The following is a 15625-nucleotide window of genomic DNA, read 5'->3' as shown; positions in this document are numbered from 1 at the left end:
CCGAGACTTATGTGGACCCTTTCCTTTTTAACCGGCTCCTCCGGTGTTGCCCGCAACGCACGCGCGTGTGGCGTTGCCCTTTAACAGAACAGAAAAGGGAGAGAGACAGTACGGGGTGCCGGTGCGGTCATACCAGCTGCTGGTATCGGTGTCAGAAGCAAGGTCAATGACTCTCCCTTTCTGTCACTGTGTGAATGTCTATACTAAAGAGGTAGTTAATGGAGCAGGGCTTCATTGTTTTGTGGTGTGAATGAATTGATTCTCCGTTTGCGTGTTTTTAAACTTTTTTTTTTATGTGGGTGTTTCTTTACGATGAACGGCCGTCATTCCTCCTTCTTCTTCTTTGTGGGCTTCCTGACGTCTGGTTGGGGTGGCGGAGGCCCGCACACACACGGAGGGAGGGGAGGAAGCGACTTGCCGTACACGCGTATGTGTGCCTTTTTGTACTGGGCGGAGAACATGTGTCGAGTGTCTAACGAAAGGCGTATGTGTGGGGTAAAAGGAGTGATTTTTTTTTTTAGTGCGGGGGGATAGAGTGAGAAGGAACGTGTGTGGTGAGGAAAAAAACAACAACAACAAAACAGACGTTGGAGCTGGTAGACATATTTGTATGTTGGTACGTTGATGTGTATGGCGCACACGCAAGGGTTTGGGTTGGGGATTTCCTATGTATACAATATACACATCTAAATAGCACCATACATGTCGTGTAGGTCCAAGCCTCGGTTGCTCTGTGCAGGAAGTCTACAAGGATGGGCGTTTTTTTTTTTTAGGGGGAGGGGAGTTTATTGCTGCTGTTGGTTTCTTGATTTATATTTTTCTGCCATTTTTTTAAATATTCTTTCACTGTATATAGGCATGGCAAAATCTTTCTAATGCGTTTCTCCAATCCCCTGTCCCTTTGTGGAGGCGGATCTCTGCGCCACCCCGGCGATAGGGGGGGGGGGGGGGGTTGGCAGCAGGCAGGAGAGGAAATAATACTGAAAAAAAAAGGAAAAAAAGACAGTGAGACGATCGTAAGAGGGCGAAAAGATGCAGGCATACGTCAGAAAGTTAATGCTTAGGCTCCTCTCCGCGGGTCACGTGCAGCCACGCGGGTACAACTATGCACAAAAGGAGAATTAGGGGAACTCCGTTTTTGTTCTTTATCGCTGTGCTCGCGCGGCATCATGTGGCCACCGGGCAACACGTGCCTGTTGGTGTGAAGGCTGCTGAGTATTGTTAAACCGAGTGGGGCTGTGGGGGTGTCTTGACCACGACGTCTGATGCCTCGTTGCCCATTCAGGGGGGAATATTTATTTATTGAGTGGCAAAGGCATCAAACGGGGGGAGAGACAATAGAAAAAAGCCGCTTTTCGCTCTGCTTCAAAAAAAAAAAAGTGGGAAAGAAATGATAGCACAACGTGTTTCTATTTTTTTTCTTCCTCTTTTCCTTTATTTCCCTCTCTCCCTCTCGTCTTTGCGGTAACATGTATATTAGACACGCACGCGGGAGCCGGGGTGGCGCGCGACAACGTGCCTTGTTGGGGAGCAAGTGGCTGTTGTTGCCTCCGCCTTCGTCGCCCACCAAACGACTGGTTTTTCTGGCATGCCTGTCGGTGTTTCATCATTTTATGATGAAGTCGTGTCTTCTCTGGGTGCTCATTTACCGCCGTTTTGTTTTTCCTCTTTTGTTTGTCGACTGTGGGACTCATGTCGCCGACCCACTGAGTAAATGCGACACCCCTCCTGCTTTCTCTCTCTCTCTCTTTCACGCACGCACATTTTTTGTTTTGTTCTCTTACTCGCAGCGACGCCCACGCGCTTCACTGCAGCTTCACTGTACTTCCGCGCGGCACACTGTCAAAACGGCTAGCGAAAGGCACAGTGGAGCGAGAGAAAGATGTTCATTTGAGTGGGTCACCGCGCAGGCGGCATCGAGCCCTCACCCCACGCTGCCGAAGTGCAGTGTCCACACACCCTTCAACGGAGCGGAAGGAAAAGGTCATCCGTCGAAAAACAACGAGACAAAAAAAAAACGTCATGGAAATAATGACGAGCTTCAGTGTCTTTTTTTTTTTTTTCTAAGACAACTGCGATTGCTTCGGTTTGTATCTGTGAAGAATGTTGGCGCGTCAGGGATGGCTCAGTGGCGTTAATTGCAGTACTTCTCTTTCAATCGTACGAAAGGGAAGAGTCGCAAAGTTATTTGTTTTGATTGGGGAGGGAGGCTGTTTTTTTTTATGTTGATTCCTGCTTATTGGAGTAGTGGGACGTGACGCTCGCACGCAGTCGTCGCCGCTAAGGCGTCTACGCACAGAATGAAGGTGCCATGCGTGTCTTGCATGACGTGTCTGCTGTCTGGATGCAGGGGACCTTGCTGCAATGTATAAATGTTGGTATATGTAGCCCTGGGTGCCTATGTATGTGTCTTTTTGCAGTGTGCATGCGTGCGTGCCACAAACTTGTACGCCCACCCGCACCTTTGATTCACTCCCTACCATGTGTGGCAACAAATGCTGCCCATCACTTGTGTACGTCATTTTAGTGCGTGAAGTGTCAGTGGGAAAGGGCAGCGATTGTTTTGTTCGTTTGTCTGCTTTCCATGCAGGGAGGGTTGTGGCACGCCTCGTTGGTACCGCCCGCCTTGCAGCATTGTTGGTAAGCGGTATATATATATAATATATATATGGGAAGAGAGGGAGAAGGATTGGAAATAAGAAGGAAACGAAAGGTGGATATGGCTAATTTTTTTTATTTTCTTTGTTTTTCTTTTTTTCTTTGTTTTCTTTATGTGGGAGAGGGGTGGTACACGCGCCTCTGACGTGCAGCACTCTGTGAGCAAGGTGCCTGCTTATTCCTTTTTTTTCCGTTTTTTCTAGAAAGCGCGTGTGTCGCGTGGGGGTGGCAGCAGTCGAAGGAGAAAAACGAGGCAACCAAACAATAGAGAAGAGTAGGCGGAAGGGTGTGTGCAGGGTGAAGGGTTACTCCAGAGGGGCGCAGTCGTAGCACCTCCGCGATTGAAGGAAGAAAACAGAATATATATATATATATATATATATATATATGGAGAAGATGCGGGGAACCGGCGCGGTGGGGGAGGGTGGCGCCATGGCATACACCTTCCAGCATCCACCGCAGACTTTTGTTCGTCCACAGTACCGGGACCCGAATGGATCTCGCGGGCGCAAGCAGTACGCGAATATCATGCACGACCGCCGCGTGTACAGAGGAAGCACCTATGCGGCCACACCAATGTCCACATATGCCGTGGAAGAGCAGGCACGGGAAGAACGCGAACTCCTGCGGCGCAAAAAGGAGATGGCGCAGCGTGCCGCGTCTATTAAACGACGCAAGGAATTGGATACTGCCCGAAAGAAACTTGCAACACCCCCACCTGTAGCCGGTCGACAGCACATAGAAGTGCAGACAGAGGAGTTTCTAGAGGAGCTAAAGGACGAGGTGGAGGCGGTACCGCAGGAGACGCAGACGGACCCTATGCTGGACCGTCCAGCAACCCCCAAGTATGTGCCCGTCAAATCTGGACGTGACGCTGAGTCACAAATCAACGAGGGTGACTTGTTCCACTTCGATGACGCAGTGGACCCTATACTTGACGTGATGGTCGGCAAGACACTGGAGCAGGCGATGCTGGAAGTACTTCAGGAAGAAGAGCTTGAGTTGTTGCGACAGCAGCAATTGGAGTTTGAGCAGCGGCGCAAGGAGGAGCTTCTAGAGGCGCAGCGTCTTGAGGCTCGCGAGAAGCGGTTATTTGAAGAAAAGGAGCGTCGTAAGAAGCAGGAGATTGAGCGCATCAAGCGCGAAAAGGAGACGCGTGAAAAGCTCCAGGCCAGGCAGTTTGCCAAGGTTTACCTGATGAACCTTGAAAACCGTGTATTTGCACGCTTGCAGGATGAGGGGTGGTTCTGCGATCGCGTGCTGCACGAAGTGGAGTTTGACTTCTTCCCGTGGCTAATGGAGGAGGTAGAGCAGGTACTGGCGAAGAAGCGACGGGCCCGAGTTCTGGTGGACGATCTCATTCGACAGGTAGTTGCCATGCAGCTGGAGAGCTGAGCAGCAGAAGCGGCAAGGAACCTAACAAAAAGGAGGTGAAGAAGAGGAGGCAACGACAGACAGCCGCAGTGACTAGAAGAAGCAGAAGTGGGAAGTGAAGAAGAAGAAGGGGCGAGGAATGTGCGTGATTCTGTGCCCCGGTTTGTATTCATATATATATATATAAATATATATATAAATATATATATATATAGAGAGAGAGGGAGCAATATAAGTTGATGTGGGGAGTTCGGTTTAATTAGCCGTTTCTTTATTTCTGTTCTCCCCCACCCCCTTTCGTTTTGTGTGCTTCCGTTGCTCTCTTTCATTATTACTATTATTGGTTTTGGTTTGCTTCTTTAATCTTCCATGGCGCTGCTCTCACCACATGTAAGGAGACTTTATGTACCACAGTGTTTTTTTTTCTTCTCGTATGCTTTATTTCTTTGGGTATCCCCTTCTTGTACGCGATATATATATATATATATTATAGGAGTGTGATTGTATGTGCTGCACGTTGCCGGTCTTTCGTTTCTTGTCGCCCACAGTGGCACCGGCGTAGAAGGGGAGATTGAGGGGCATCGTGTCATCAGCGTTCACCACGCATCTGCACACCGTACTACTATGCGCGTTTTTACGTTTCATTCTTTTTTTTTTTAAGGAAACGAGAAAAAAAAACGTGTATGATGTCCCACGTTGGCTTATGGTTGTTGTTTATTATTGCTTTTTTTTACACTTCTTTTTTCTTCTTGTTGTTGACACATTAGTGCTGAAGTGTAGTGGTGAATTTAGGCAACGGCGGGACCCAGCACGAGTGCCGCGTGCTTCAAGCCGATTTTTTGTGCTGCTGCTGCTGCTGCTGCTTCTTACCTGGGAGCCCTAACTAGGAGTTGTTTGGCGTATGGCGTACTTGAGTGACCGATCCTCGTCCACCAACTCCTCCTCCTCGCTGTTGTACCGTCGTGCGGAGGAGGGGGAAGTGGAGGCCCTCGCCCCGCATTTTGAGCTCACCACGATTGGGCATGAGCTGGAGGAGTCCATTATTTCCATGGACTCCCAGTGCAACGTCATGGCACTGCTAGGGGAAAAAGGCAGACTGGTGGTGCGAGACATGGAACAGGATGTCACACCTCTGACGGCCGTCATCCGCAATCCGTACCGGGTGTTTCTTGACCCCACAGGCGCCCACACACTTGTCGCTGCAACGGATGGGGAGATGCATTACTTTTCCTCGCGACAACGCAAGGTGTCGGGTCATTTTCAACTGCAGCATCGCAGTGGGACCTGGGACGGAGCAACGACGGCACCCCCACCGCCGCTTCTGACGACCAGCAACAATGTTGCTGAGTGTGTCTGCTGGCTGCCTGTTGCGAGGACGGAGGAGACAAACCAAACAGCAATGAAATTGCATTGCCTCGTTGGCACCAAACTTGGGGGGTTTGTTTTTGAAGTGAAGATCGAGGTGAGTGGAGATGGTGGGGTTAAGCCTGCATGTCGGCAATGCTTGCAACTTCCTGCATGTGGCTTTCAAAGCCCTGTGGCCTCCATTGAAGTTGAACAGGTGAATGGTCTCTGGCTGATTTTTTTTGCAACAGCTACAATGTTGTACCGTGCGGAGGGCGAGGCGTATTGCCCGACGGATCTTATTGATAAGGTGGCTAAGGATCCCACTTTATTACATATCCGTGAGTCTAACGACACCTCTGACCTCTCAGCCCGCGGGACTGTTGTGTTGTACCGGCCCGGCACAGGTATGCCGGCACAGTCCTACGCATGGACCAGTACAACAGGTGTTGTTCATGGACTAATGAACCGTTGTATCGATCACGATCTCTCTAGCAGTGAGATGGCAATCTTTGGATGGAGTGGTGCGTCCGCGGTGGTGAACGAGCAACTTCTTGCACTGACGAAGGTAAGACAGTCCACGCATGACGCGGGGACCTCTGCTGCTTCCCCCTCCTCCTCAAGTAGCCATGCGCTTCCGCAGACGAGAATGCCGATGGAAGTGGCACTGACAGCGTTTCATATGATACTGCTCTACAACGATCGTATTGTTGTATTAAATCACCCTCCAGGGCTCACCTGGAGAGCCGCATCCTCGACATTACTCGGGGATGCACCGTACGCCTGCGAGATTGAGGAACGCATACGATTTGATTCTTTTCACGCTTCAAGGAAACCTCCAGAGTTGCGTGGAATTGTGCGAGACACGGCGGCACGCAAGATTTACATTTTTGGGAAAAATCTTTTGTGGGAGCTTCAGGTGGAACAGGAGCATCGGCAGCAGTGGTGGGTGTTTCTTCATCGAGCCATGAATCGCAGCGAGTCTCTCCCGTTGCGAAAACGTTTTTTTCAGGCTGCCTATAACCTTTGCAAATATCGGTCGTCCAACAAAAATATTGTTCAGCTGCTTCGGGGAAAGTTTCTGCTTCAGATTGGGGCGGTGCAATACGCCACGGATTTTTTGGCCGACTGCGACCGCTTTGAGGACATCTATGATCTTTTGGTTTCCCTGCGCAACAGCAAGGTTCTGCGGCTGTACGTGGAGAAGCGTTACAAGCTGTTGGTCAAGTATGCCGTGAATAGCGCTGTGATGGAAACCCAACTGGCCTGCCTGCTCATCCTCATTCTGATGCAGCGACTGAATGGCATTACACAAAGTGAGGCGAGTGAGAAAACTAGCGTTGCCGCCATTACGAGTCTAAACGCAATTCTTAAACAAACCATAAAAGAAAGACCGAGGTTGTTTGAACGCAGTTCATACAGTGAACTTGTTGCCAGGCTGTTGGAGGGACAAGGGCGGACTGAACTTGCCTTTGGCTTTGCGGCAAGGCTTAAAAAGATTCACTACCTCGTGACCCACCACATCTCGTACGGAGAGTACACGCAGGCAGCGGATGTGCTTGCAATGTTCGCACGTCGCCCCGACACTCTTGAAATGTGGTATCAGTTTGCGCCGCTTCTCATTAAAAAATGCCCGATACGACTTACCACAGCTATGCTTCGCGTCGTGGCCCACGACCCGCAGGGCGGCACTTACATGCTACTACAACTGGAGCGACTCATTCCAGTGTTTATTCAGTACTCCCCGCAGATGAACGAGGACCCATGTAATGGCGAACATCAAGTCATCAGTTTCTTGGAGCATTGCATCACAAAATTTGACTGTGTCTCAACGGTTGTGCATGACTACTATCTGAGTCTTTTGGCGCACAACGATGGAGAGCGACTTGAGGAGTTTCTTGAGTCATCCCTCTTCTACAGTGTTGATTTTGCCCTGCGACGCTGCCTGGAGGCTCGCAGATACCGGCAATGCGTTGGGCTTTATCGCCGGTTACATCTTTACGAAGATGCCATACGTACAGCCTTGGAATGTTCTGAGCCGACACATGGCGAGGATAAAGAGTGGCCTGCTCTGCGTGTTGCTAAGGATCTACTTCGATCGCTTCCCGAGCCCTTGGAAGCCTCGAAGGAAAAGAAGCTCTGGCTTATTGTGGCACAGTCTGCGTTAGAGAAGGGTAATCCTCGTATGGCGCTTAGTGTTGTGGAGGATTCTGGTGATGTACTGAAGCTTGAAGACATTCTGGGTGATATCAGTGATAGCCTTGTTTTGCAGGAGTTTAAGGAACCTATATGTAAGAGCCTAGACGCGTACGCCTCCTCTATTGCCGCGTTGAGGGATCAGCAGCTGGAGGCAACACAACAGTCCGAAAGCCTAAAGCAAGAAATTGCAGAACTACAGTGTCGCTTTGGATACATCCCAGCGCGGCAACGGTGTATGTTGTGTGATCAGCTTCTTTTACGAGGATCCACACCATACTTGATTTATCCTAATTGCCAGCATGCATTACATGAGGCCTGTGCCGTGTCAAAGCTGGAGAAGATTGGCGGGCTAGAGGCTTTTTTTGCAGATGAAGGATTGCCGAGACAGTTTCTTGAGGGCGTGACATCTACAAAGGAATTGGCACAAATGGAATGTGTTCTATGCGGTGAGGCGTCGATTCTTGAAATGGAAACCCCGCTCTTTGTTGAGGATGACTCCTGGTCTGTGGCGTAGCAACAGGCGATTCCCCTTCCTTACGCCACACTGACGCTGGAAAAGGATGCATCTGACTTCTCTCCCCACCGTGATTTTGGTCGTGGCGTCCTAGCCAGACCCAAACATGCTGACACATACACACACACACACAAGTGCGGAGATAACGTTGGATGCTTTTAATTTTTCTCAAGCCGCTGCGTCACTGCTCCTCATTCTTCTTGTTGTTGCGTTTGCTTTTGTTTTTTTGGTTGGTGGTGCGTCTCGTGTTTCCGCAGAAGATGTATGTGTTCTTGTTGCTGATGGGCGCTCGTTTTGTTGCTGTTGTTGTTTTTTTTAAACCTTTTTTTTTTATATTTGTATTATTTATTACTTCTTCTCCCTTTTACCAGCATTGCTTTTGTATTATTATTATTATTTGTCTGTGTATGGGGTAGGTGGAGGTGTTATCGCTAATTTTCGTAGCGTAGTAGTCGGGATGAAGTTTTGGGTTAAGGCCATCACCGACCATAATGTTCAAGAACAGCTTCTTGTGAAGGCGAGTAATTCGCTGGAGCTTATGATGGAGCTTGGCAGACTTCTCAACACCCACGTCACGTGGATGTCGGTCTCCGATTTTCAGACTCAGGTGGTGGAGAAGCTCAACAATGGGGCTGAAATTCTTACAGTGAAAGTCGTCACGTCAAAAATGGCGGGGCAGCTATGCGATGGGGAGACTAGTTTCACAGGCATCGAGCCGTACATACAGCACCCAGCACCAGCCCAGGCGGAGCATTCGCAAGTGTCATGCAAAGAGGATGAAGACTGGCCATTTTCGTTGCGGAGTCCATGTGTTTCGGAGAGGAGAGCAAATGCTCGCCCCTCCACGGCATGTCAGTCACTGCTTATAACCCCGCCAGTGGATCAGATTTGTCTTACTCGCAACGACCTTGAGCTGATCCTACACTCTTTACACGCTGGAGCCTACGCTGATGTAGTCTCTGGATGCTTTGTTCGTATTCGTGAGAGGAAAGAGTACGCCCTGTATCAAATTATACGTATATCCAATAGTGTAAACTTGTTACTGGATATGATTCACTACGAGGAAGTACGTCCATTGGAGGCGGTGAGTAATGCCCCTCCGGTGACTAAGGAAGTGAACACGTGGAGTAAGAAGATGATATCAGCGTCTAGGCCCTTCATGGCCCCAGGGTTTGTTGAGGCTAAGTTGGGCGATCTTGATTCGCTGCTGCGAGCTGCGCGAACCGCGCTGCAGGATCAAGTCGTTCAGACAGGCACCTTTACTTCTCCGACTCCCCCTGCCGTTGGTAGAGACCCGCAAGGACGACGAAGACACCTAAGTCTGTTTGCGCGTTCCCGCATGTATCCGTACTTCTCTCTCGGGCGACTTGTTCTTAAGATCAATGATGTTCTTTTGCATGCGCAGATTCATATTATTGAGGAACCTGAAGCTGACAGCTTTGATTTTGTTCTCTTTGCGACCCGGCACAGCAACAGTGGGAGTGAAAAAGTCCGTCTCTCAGATTTTGCTGGTTGTATGATTGAGCTAAACAAAGGCGGCGAGTCACCAGTGATGGTGAGTGACCGGGACATGACAGTCAAGGGGTATGAGGTGTTTTGTGCTCCGCAGAAGTGGGATTGTCAGTATGTGGCGTTAGGGCGAATTCAACCATCCTTCGACAATGTTCCCTACTTTGATGAGAGTAAAAAATACGTCCAGAAATTTACGGTACTCACTGGAAGGTTTTTAACGGGCTTATTTAACCTCCCGACGAGCACGGCGCTTCCCATTCCAACATGGGCGCAGACGGAGGGGGTTTCCGCGCGCATTATACGTCCTCACCTTGTGGTGCATAGAGAGCAGTTACATGTGTTTTACCTTGTTCGCATTGTGGCTTCGCATCCGCCGCTCAGTTCCAACTCGTCTCGAGTGTGGGGAGGCAGTTTATTGGGCGGGGTTAACGTGAGTGGAGATGGTGCCTCCATTGGAAACGGTTCCGGGGACGATAAGAATGCGGCAGATGCTGCCACAACCTCCATCGGTAATGTTTCATACGAGGGCAGTTTTGCCGAAAATTCCGTAGCTGGAGTTTGCCGCTACGGCCTCGCTCATGCGGTCTCCACAGATCCAAAGCTGCGTACATGGAAGTTGCTAACCGAAAAGGAGCCCCTATTTCCATATTCTCATTTTATGCCCGTCTTCACTGCAGCCTCTATCTCCCCGTTCCCTGTAGTACGTGATTCTGAGGATGTCGCTTCTACACCGTTGAAGACTGGGGAGAAGGTGCTTCAACTTCTTTGGCACGAGGAGGACTTTGCCTCGCGGCAAGCGGCAGCCTCCACGCATCGTTATTCCCGTAATTTTTTGTCGTTGAGTCCTAACAATAGTAATCGTGTTCTTTTACCCTTTGAACACTTAGTAAACACTCACGAGGAGGCGTTGCCGGAGCATTGGGTGCAAGAGCCGTGCTACTCTTCCATGCGCACGGATGTGGATTCCCTCAGGGTTGGCGTTGCCTCGCTTTCCTTGTGTGAGCACGACGGTGCCACGTTTGCGGCCTGTGTGCAACAAGATGTCCATCAAAATTCCACACTAACGGTGCTGCCCGTGATGAATGGGTCATAACTTGTAGTTCAATATGTGGGCTCGATGTTTTTTGTATTATTGTTTCACTTTTCTGTATTATTCTACACCTATGCATCTGTGGGTGGAGAAATAGAAAGCGGTGAATGGTTTGTTGTTTGTGTATTGATGATGATGATGATGATTTTTTTTTTTTTTGCTTCTGCACTCCTAAACCAATATTCCTTTGTTCTGCTTTTTTTTTCGCACGGTTTTTTTTTTTTTCCCCTCCCCTCTTTTTCGTTCTCTCCCTCCACACAATTCACTATTTACGCTGGTAATGTGAACATGCAGGGGAGCTTCCCCTCCGCATCCGCTTCTACAGCAGGACTGGTTTTGTGGCAAACTTGCATGTTTTTTTTTTTCCACACCAAATGTACGCTGGTGTGTTTTTATTATTATTCTCCACTTTTCCTTTACCGTAGGTGTGTGGGTGTGTGTGGACAGGCCTTTCGCACACACGCCCTGAGCGTGGCACCTAAACGGAATATGTGCGTGTGTGTTTGATTACCGGCAATGTTGTTTTACTTTTTTGTATTCATTTTTGGATACCTTTGCGGGGTTAGTGTTCGGTGGCAGTTTCTTTCATGGCCGGTGGGTGGGGGTGTTGTGGTGGCTTTCCGTTCCCGCATTGCCTTCTGCGGCAGCGGCAGGGTGAAAGCTGGAGGAGTGGCACTTCTCGGCCGAGTCTTTCGCACACCGTTTGGGCTGGCACCGTACCCTTCACAGGAATCTGCGAGATGGAGCAAAACGACGTTTCCCTCCATGTAGCGAAACTGTGAGGGGTGCTACTGAAAAGAGGACATGAGCGGGGGGAGGGGGGGGGTACGGGGATGGGGATGGGGACGGACTGTAAGCATCCGCCGCAACAATAGATTTCTTGACTACTCGTGTTTGTCAGTAGTGTGCTATCTTGTGGATTTGTGTTACCATTGGCGTCTTCCTCGCTGGGGGAGGGGTATATATATATATATACTGTGTTTTTCCTTTACTGTAGTCCCTCTCTCTCACATGGGGAGCCAGGGACACGGTTCCACACTTCCACTCTGTGGGGACGAAGGTGTGGTCCAACGGTGGCTGCTGTGCGGGACGTCGAATTGCGCTGAGAAGACAATAAGTAAAAGAAAGAAAAGGAAAAGACAAAGCATTCCGCAACCATGCAGGGTTTTGGTTTTTGCTAACGTATCTGCTTGTTTTTACTGTTTTACTTCATGTGTGCGTGTTTGTTTGTTTGTTTTTTTTTATAGTGCATCCCCGTCTTGTTTCTGTCCAGATGGTGGATGGGGCTCCCAGCGAGCCGGCCGCTGGAGATGACATGTGTGGCATCTGCTTCACAAGGCTTCATCCCTCCGATAACCCACGCGGCCGGTTAAACTCCTGCAGTCACGTTTTTTGTGCCTACTGCATCAAGGAGTGGGCGAAGAGCACAAATGTTTGTCCTCACTGCAAGGCCCGGTTTACTCGCATCTTCACCGTGGATGCGGCAGGTGCAGAGGAGACCACGAAGGTGCGGCGGCGAAACTACAAACTCTGGGAGGAGGAAGAAGAAGAAGAGGGGGAGGGAGATGAAAGTGAAAGTAATGGTAATGGAAGTAGTGCGTCGGTGACTAGCTGGCCTGTGTGCGATGTGTGCGGTCAGAGTGACAATGCGATTCGAATGATTCTTTGTGATCGTCGGCAATGCTCAAATACGGTCCACCTCGATTGTGTAAACCTCGTAGAGCGGCCAGAGGAGTATTTTTGCCCCCAATGCACGCTTATTCGTGCACCGGCTCCAGCTGCCGTCGCGTCCTCTTCCACCTCTTCGGCACCGTTCTTGCCACTGACGGCCGTCGCCAATGAACCTCCATTGCCTGAGGCTAATGACACGGATAGTGTAACTCGAGTTGCATCCCACCCAGCATCGGCCCCTCCGTCCCAAACAAGCGCAAAAAAAGTTTACGTCGCCCCACCCGCCTGGCTGCAAGCAGCAGTTGAGCGCAGCCCTAGACTGCATGCAGGAACACCCCAACGTGTACCTGCGGAAACACGGACGTCAAAAATTAGTTGCACGCTGCAAACAAGCGATGTCTCCTACGAGGCAGGAGGGGATGGGAGACTATCGCCGCCGTTACCGGGTGAAGATGACGTGTTGCACCGTTCCGCAGAGGCTGCATTGCAGCTATTTCTGCAACGACAAGCACACCAGGAACATCATACACGTCTTCGTCAGCAACGCCAAGCTGGGGATCCTTTGTATGACCCGGTTTTGCTTGGGTCCACCGAAGAGCGACATAAACGGTCTCGTGGTAGTGCTAACCTGCCTTGGGACCGTGCTGGGATTCTTGATGTCTTAAACCCTGAGTCGCGACGCCGCGAGGAAGAAGCTCTTGCGCGTCGCCTGGCCCTGGAGCTGCTTCCTATTCTTCGCCGAAATAGGCTTGTACAGGAAAATCAGCTGTCGCTGGGCGATAATGGGAACATTGTGGTTGTGTCGTTGCCTTCAGAGGCTGAGAGGGCAAAACGTGAGCACGACCTTTACACCCAAGCTATGACGGAGGGCAGACGTATGGCCCGAGCACGCATAGAGGCCAAACTAGCCGATGCCCGTCTGAGAAAGGAGCGTCTTCTTAAAGTGCAAGCGCAGCGAGAATCCGCTGCCTTAGCGAAGTTGGCGAGAATTGTTGCCTCTCGCCGGGCCAAGCTGAGGCTGAGGTGAAGTGCGTGGAGGATGGGGGAAGAATGTGTGCGGGCACAGTCTTGCGTTCTGTCTTTGTGTTGTTTTTCTCTCCAGAGGCGTAGGTGTTCCTGTGGGTATGATGTCTTCGCGCGGGTGTGAGAGGTTTTGCGACTGCGGGAATGATATTTGAATGCAATGCACCTACGACAAGAAATATTTTGATTTACGTCACCAAGGCCGATTTTCATCCTTGATACTTTTTCTTGTCAACACGCACACACTTTATTTCTCATTCTCTCTCATCGTTTCACAATCGTCACGAGTCATTTGCAGGGTAACTCTGCTCTTTAGGTATCCACAGTGTTTGACAAGGAGAGAGTGGAAGGCGCGGTGAGACGGAGCGGATCAGTTGTGACAGAATTCAATGGCGGACGGTGTTCTTGCTCATGAGGAGGTACTGCGACACGTATACTCCTTTTTGCAGGCATACGGCTACAAGAATGCCTTGCTTGCGCTCCAGAACGAGTCACGCGTGCCATTTAACATCATAGACGTTGTGGATGCAAAGGAGCACACGGATAAAAGGAGTTCCGTGACGCCTACAAGCCCTGCCGGACTAGAGCGCGCGGTTCTTGACGGGCAGTGGGACACGGTGCTTGCCAAATACGTACATTCGCTGCTGCTCCCCATGGAAGTGTTGTTTGACCTGTACGAACACATCTTTGAGGAGCTGTTGATGCTGCATGGCTTTGTGCATGCGGCGAGGGCTTTTTTCCACAATTCACCCATTTTTGTGGCCATGAAACACTCTTCTGCGGCTCGGTATGCGCGGTTGCAGCAGGCGTTGGACGTCAAAAATAAGAGCTTTGTAGATGATATGAATACGCCTGGGAGTGGTCTAGTACCTGTGGAGGTAAAGGCTAAGCGGGAGGCGTTGTTGCGGACGTTGCAGGAAGTCATCACGTGGAACTCAGAGCCGTACAACGGCTTTTTACCCGCCGCGTTATGGCGGTTGCTGAACGACGGGGATGGCAATCGTGATGGTGCCAAAACAAACTCGCTAAAGCGACAGCGCACAAATGATTTTGCTGCACCATCGAATCTGCCTCCCGCCATGTTTCTGCACTACCCACTTCAGTGTCCCAAGATAATTCGACGTAAAATCGTCTTTGACAACGCTGAAAAACCCATCTCATGTGTGCAGACTATGCTTCCAACTGCAGACACTAACGGAGACCCGTTTGCGGCACTCATTGTTGGCAAGACAGACGGGACGGTGGATTTCTTAGCTGTGGATTCCGCTTCACCTATTGTGGCCTCTGTTGGGCACACCGACGGTGTCTTGAGCCTGGCTCTTGATACCCTGGAAGAAGGTGCCACGTGGGTCGCCGTAGGCTACCGGGACGGCAGTGTGAAGATCTATAACACAGAAACCCGAAAATTGGTGCGTCGCTTTTCACAGGTTCACGGTAGTGGTGTGTTGTCCCTCATCTTTGCAGGCGCACCAAACCCCGCCCTCGCGGGCCATCACGCTTGGGTCGTTTCTGGCTCCTTTGATGGTGTGATCCAGGTGCTCGACATCCGTGAAGGGAAGTCACTGCAACGGATAGCGGATGCACATCAATCCAAGTATGTGCTTTCACTCTGCTCGTTGATGGGAAAGACCAGGGGCGTGGTTTCTGCTGGAAACAATGGGATGCTTTGTTTTTGGTCCGTGTCTAACGCGGGGTTGAGGCAAGCTGGACCAGCCCGTGCGCTTCGATCCATTCATACCTCACTGAAGGAGGAGCTTCCTATGCGGCTGCTGCCCGTGGAGGATAAGGAGGCAGAGGGTGAAGTGTTGGTGCTGACGCGTGGACAGCAGGCCTTGCTTTTGAGTGTTTGTTTCACGGGTGATGCCACAAATCCGGTCGTGGTTTCGATGCACTGCAGCATTTGTATCCCGCGGCCGGTGCATGCGGGGTGTCTGCGCGTCATCCAAACCCCCGCCCTCGCCACCCCACTGCTTTCGCTCTTTTTTACGGACCGTGAGGGGACGATCCTCCTCTACAACGTGGAGATGTCGTGGCGGTTGCGTGGGGGAGCTGCAACCGGCGGGTGTAGGATGGAACTGCGTCCTGCAGATGAGAGCTCTGTCGTGGTGGTGGACCACGGAGAGAAGGTGGAGGACTTAAATGTGGTCAACATCCTTGGCACCTCCACTTCACTACTTGCCTTTTCTCCCTCCCTCTCCGCTATGTACGTTCTCTCCTGGAGCTAAGCTGACAGGCGAACT

General features: G+C 50.6%; 5 protein-coding genes across 5 annotated transcripts, besides 15 other annotated features; all 5 read left to right on the top strand.

Moving 5' to 3' along the window:
• Nucleotides 1-1406: 1406 nt before the first annotated feature.
• Nucleotides 1407-1436: a sequence feature (A-rich).
• Nucleotides 1437-2648: 1212 nt separating this feature from the next.
• Nucleotides 2649-2670: a microsatellite.
• A 57-nt stretch (nucleotides 2671-2727) lies between these two features.
• Nucleotides 2728-2771: a sequence feature (A-rich).
• A 246-nt stretch (nucleotides 2772-3017) lies between these two features.
• Nucleotides 3018-3047: a microsatellite.
• Nucleotides 3048-3054: 7 nt separating this feature from the next.
• On the top strand, nucleotides 3055-4053 carry TraAM80_03711 (putative radial spoke protein 3; the record flags this gene model as incomplete). Its single annotated transcript, XM_029380664.1, has 1 exon — nucleotides 3055-4053. The coding sequence occupies one exon, from the start codon at nucleotides 3055-3057 to the stop codon at nucleotides 4051-4053; it is 999 nt and encodes a 332-aa protein (XP_029239458.1).
• Nucleotides 4054-4076: 23 nt separating this feature from the next.
• Nucleotides 4077-4162: a microsatellite.
• A 41-nt stretch (nucleotides 4163-4203) lies between these two features.
• Nucleotides 4204-4246: a microsatellite.
• Nucleotides 4247-4502: 256 nt separating this feature from the next.
• Nucleotides 4503-4524: a microsatellite.
• A 350-nt stretch (nucleotides 4525-4874) lies between these two features.
• Nucleotides 4875-4899: a microsatellite.
• Nucleotides 4900-4933: 34 nt separating this feature from the next.
• Nucleotides 4934-8089, top strand: TraAM80_03710 (uncharacterized protein; the record flags this gene model as incomplete). The annotated part of the gene is made up of 1 exon (XM_029380663.1): nucleotides 4934-8089. One exon carries the CDS (start codon nucleotides 4934-4936, stop codon nucleotides 8087-8089), a length of 3156 nt encoding a protein of 1051 aa, XP_029239457.1.
• Nucleotides 8090-8201: 112 nt separating this feature from the next.
• Nucleotides 8202-8222: a microsatellite.
• A 170-nt stretch (nucleotides 8223-8392) lies between these two features.
• Nucleotides 8393-8439: a sequence feature (A-rich).
• Nucleotides 8414-8487: a microsatellite.
• Nucleotides 8488-8546: 59 nt separating this feature from the next.
• TraAM80_03709 (uncharacterized protein) lies at nucleotides 8547-10694 on the top strand (the record flags this gene model as incomplete). The annotated part of the gene is made up of 1 exon (XM_029380662.1): nucleotides 8547-10694. One exon carries the CDS (start codon nucleotides 8547-8549, stop codon nucleotides 10692-10694), a length of 2148 nt encoding a protein of 715 aa, XP_029239456.1.
• Nucleotides 10695-10818: 124 nt separating this feature from the next.
• Nucleotides 10819-10837: a microsatellite.
• Nucleotides 10838-11502: 665 nt separating this feature from the next.
• Nucleotides 11503-11540: a microsatellite.
• A 256-nt stretch (nucleotides 11541-11796) lies between these two features.
• Nucleotides 11797-11836: a microsatellite.
• A 67-nt stretch (nucleotides 11837-11903) lies between these two features.
• Nucleotides 11904-11932: a sequence feature (A-rich).
• Nucleotides 11933-11964: 32 nt separating this feature from the next.
• Nucleotides 11965-13389, top strand: TraAM80_03708 (PHD and RING finger domain-containing protein 1-like; the record flags this gene model as incomplete). Its single annotated transcript, XM_029380661.1, has 1 exon — nucleotides 11965-13389. The coding sequence occupies one exon, from the start codon at nucleotides 11965-11967 to the stop codon at nucleotides 13387-13389; it is 1425 nt and encodes a 474-aa protein (XP_029239455.1).
• Nucleotides 13390-13774: 385 nt separating this feature from the next.
• Nucleotides 13775-15610, top strand: TraAM80_03707 (WD40 repeat-containing protein SMU1; the record flags this gene model as incomplete). The annotated part of the gene is made up of 1 exon (XM_029380660.1): nucleotides 13775-15610. One exon carries the CDS (start codon nucleotides 13775-13777, stop codon nucleotides 15608-15610), a length of 1836 nt encoding a protein of 611 aa, XP_029239454.1.
• Between the last annotated feature and the right edge of the window lie 15 nt (nucleotides 15611-15625).

Source organism: Trypanosoma rangeli (genome assembly GCF_003719475.1).
Source record: "Trypanosoma rangeli strain AM80 chromosome Unknown Tra_15.4_contig_00099, whole genome shotgun sequence".
NCBI classification, from domain to species: domain Eukaryota; phylum Euglenozoa; class Kinetoplastea; order Trypanosomatida; family Trypanosomatidae; genus Trypanosoma; species Trypanosoma rangeli.
The sequence above is the reverse complement of the archived record's forward strand: the minus strand, read 5'-3'. Positions and strand labels throughout refer to the sequence as shown.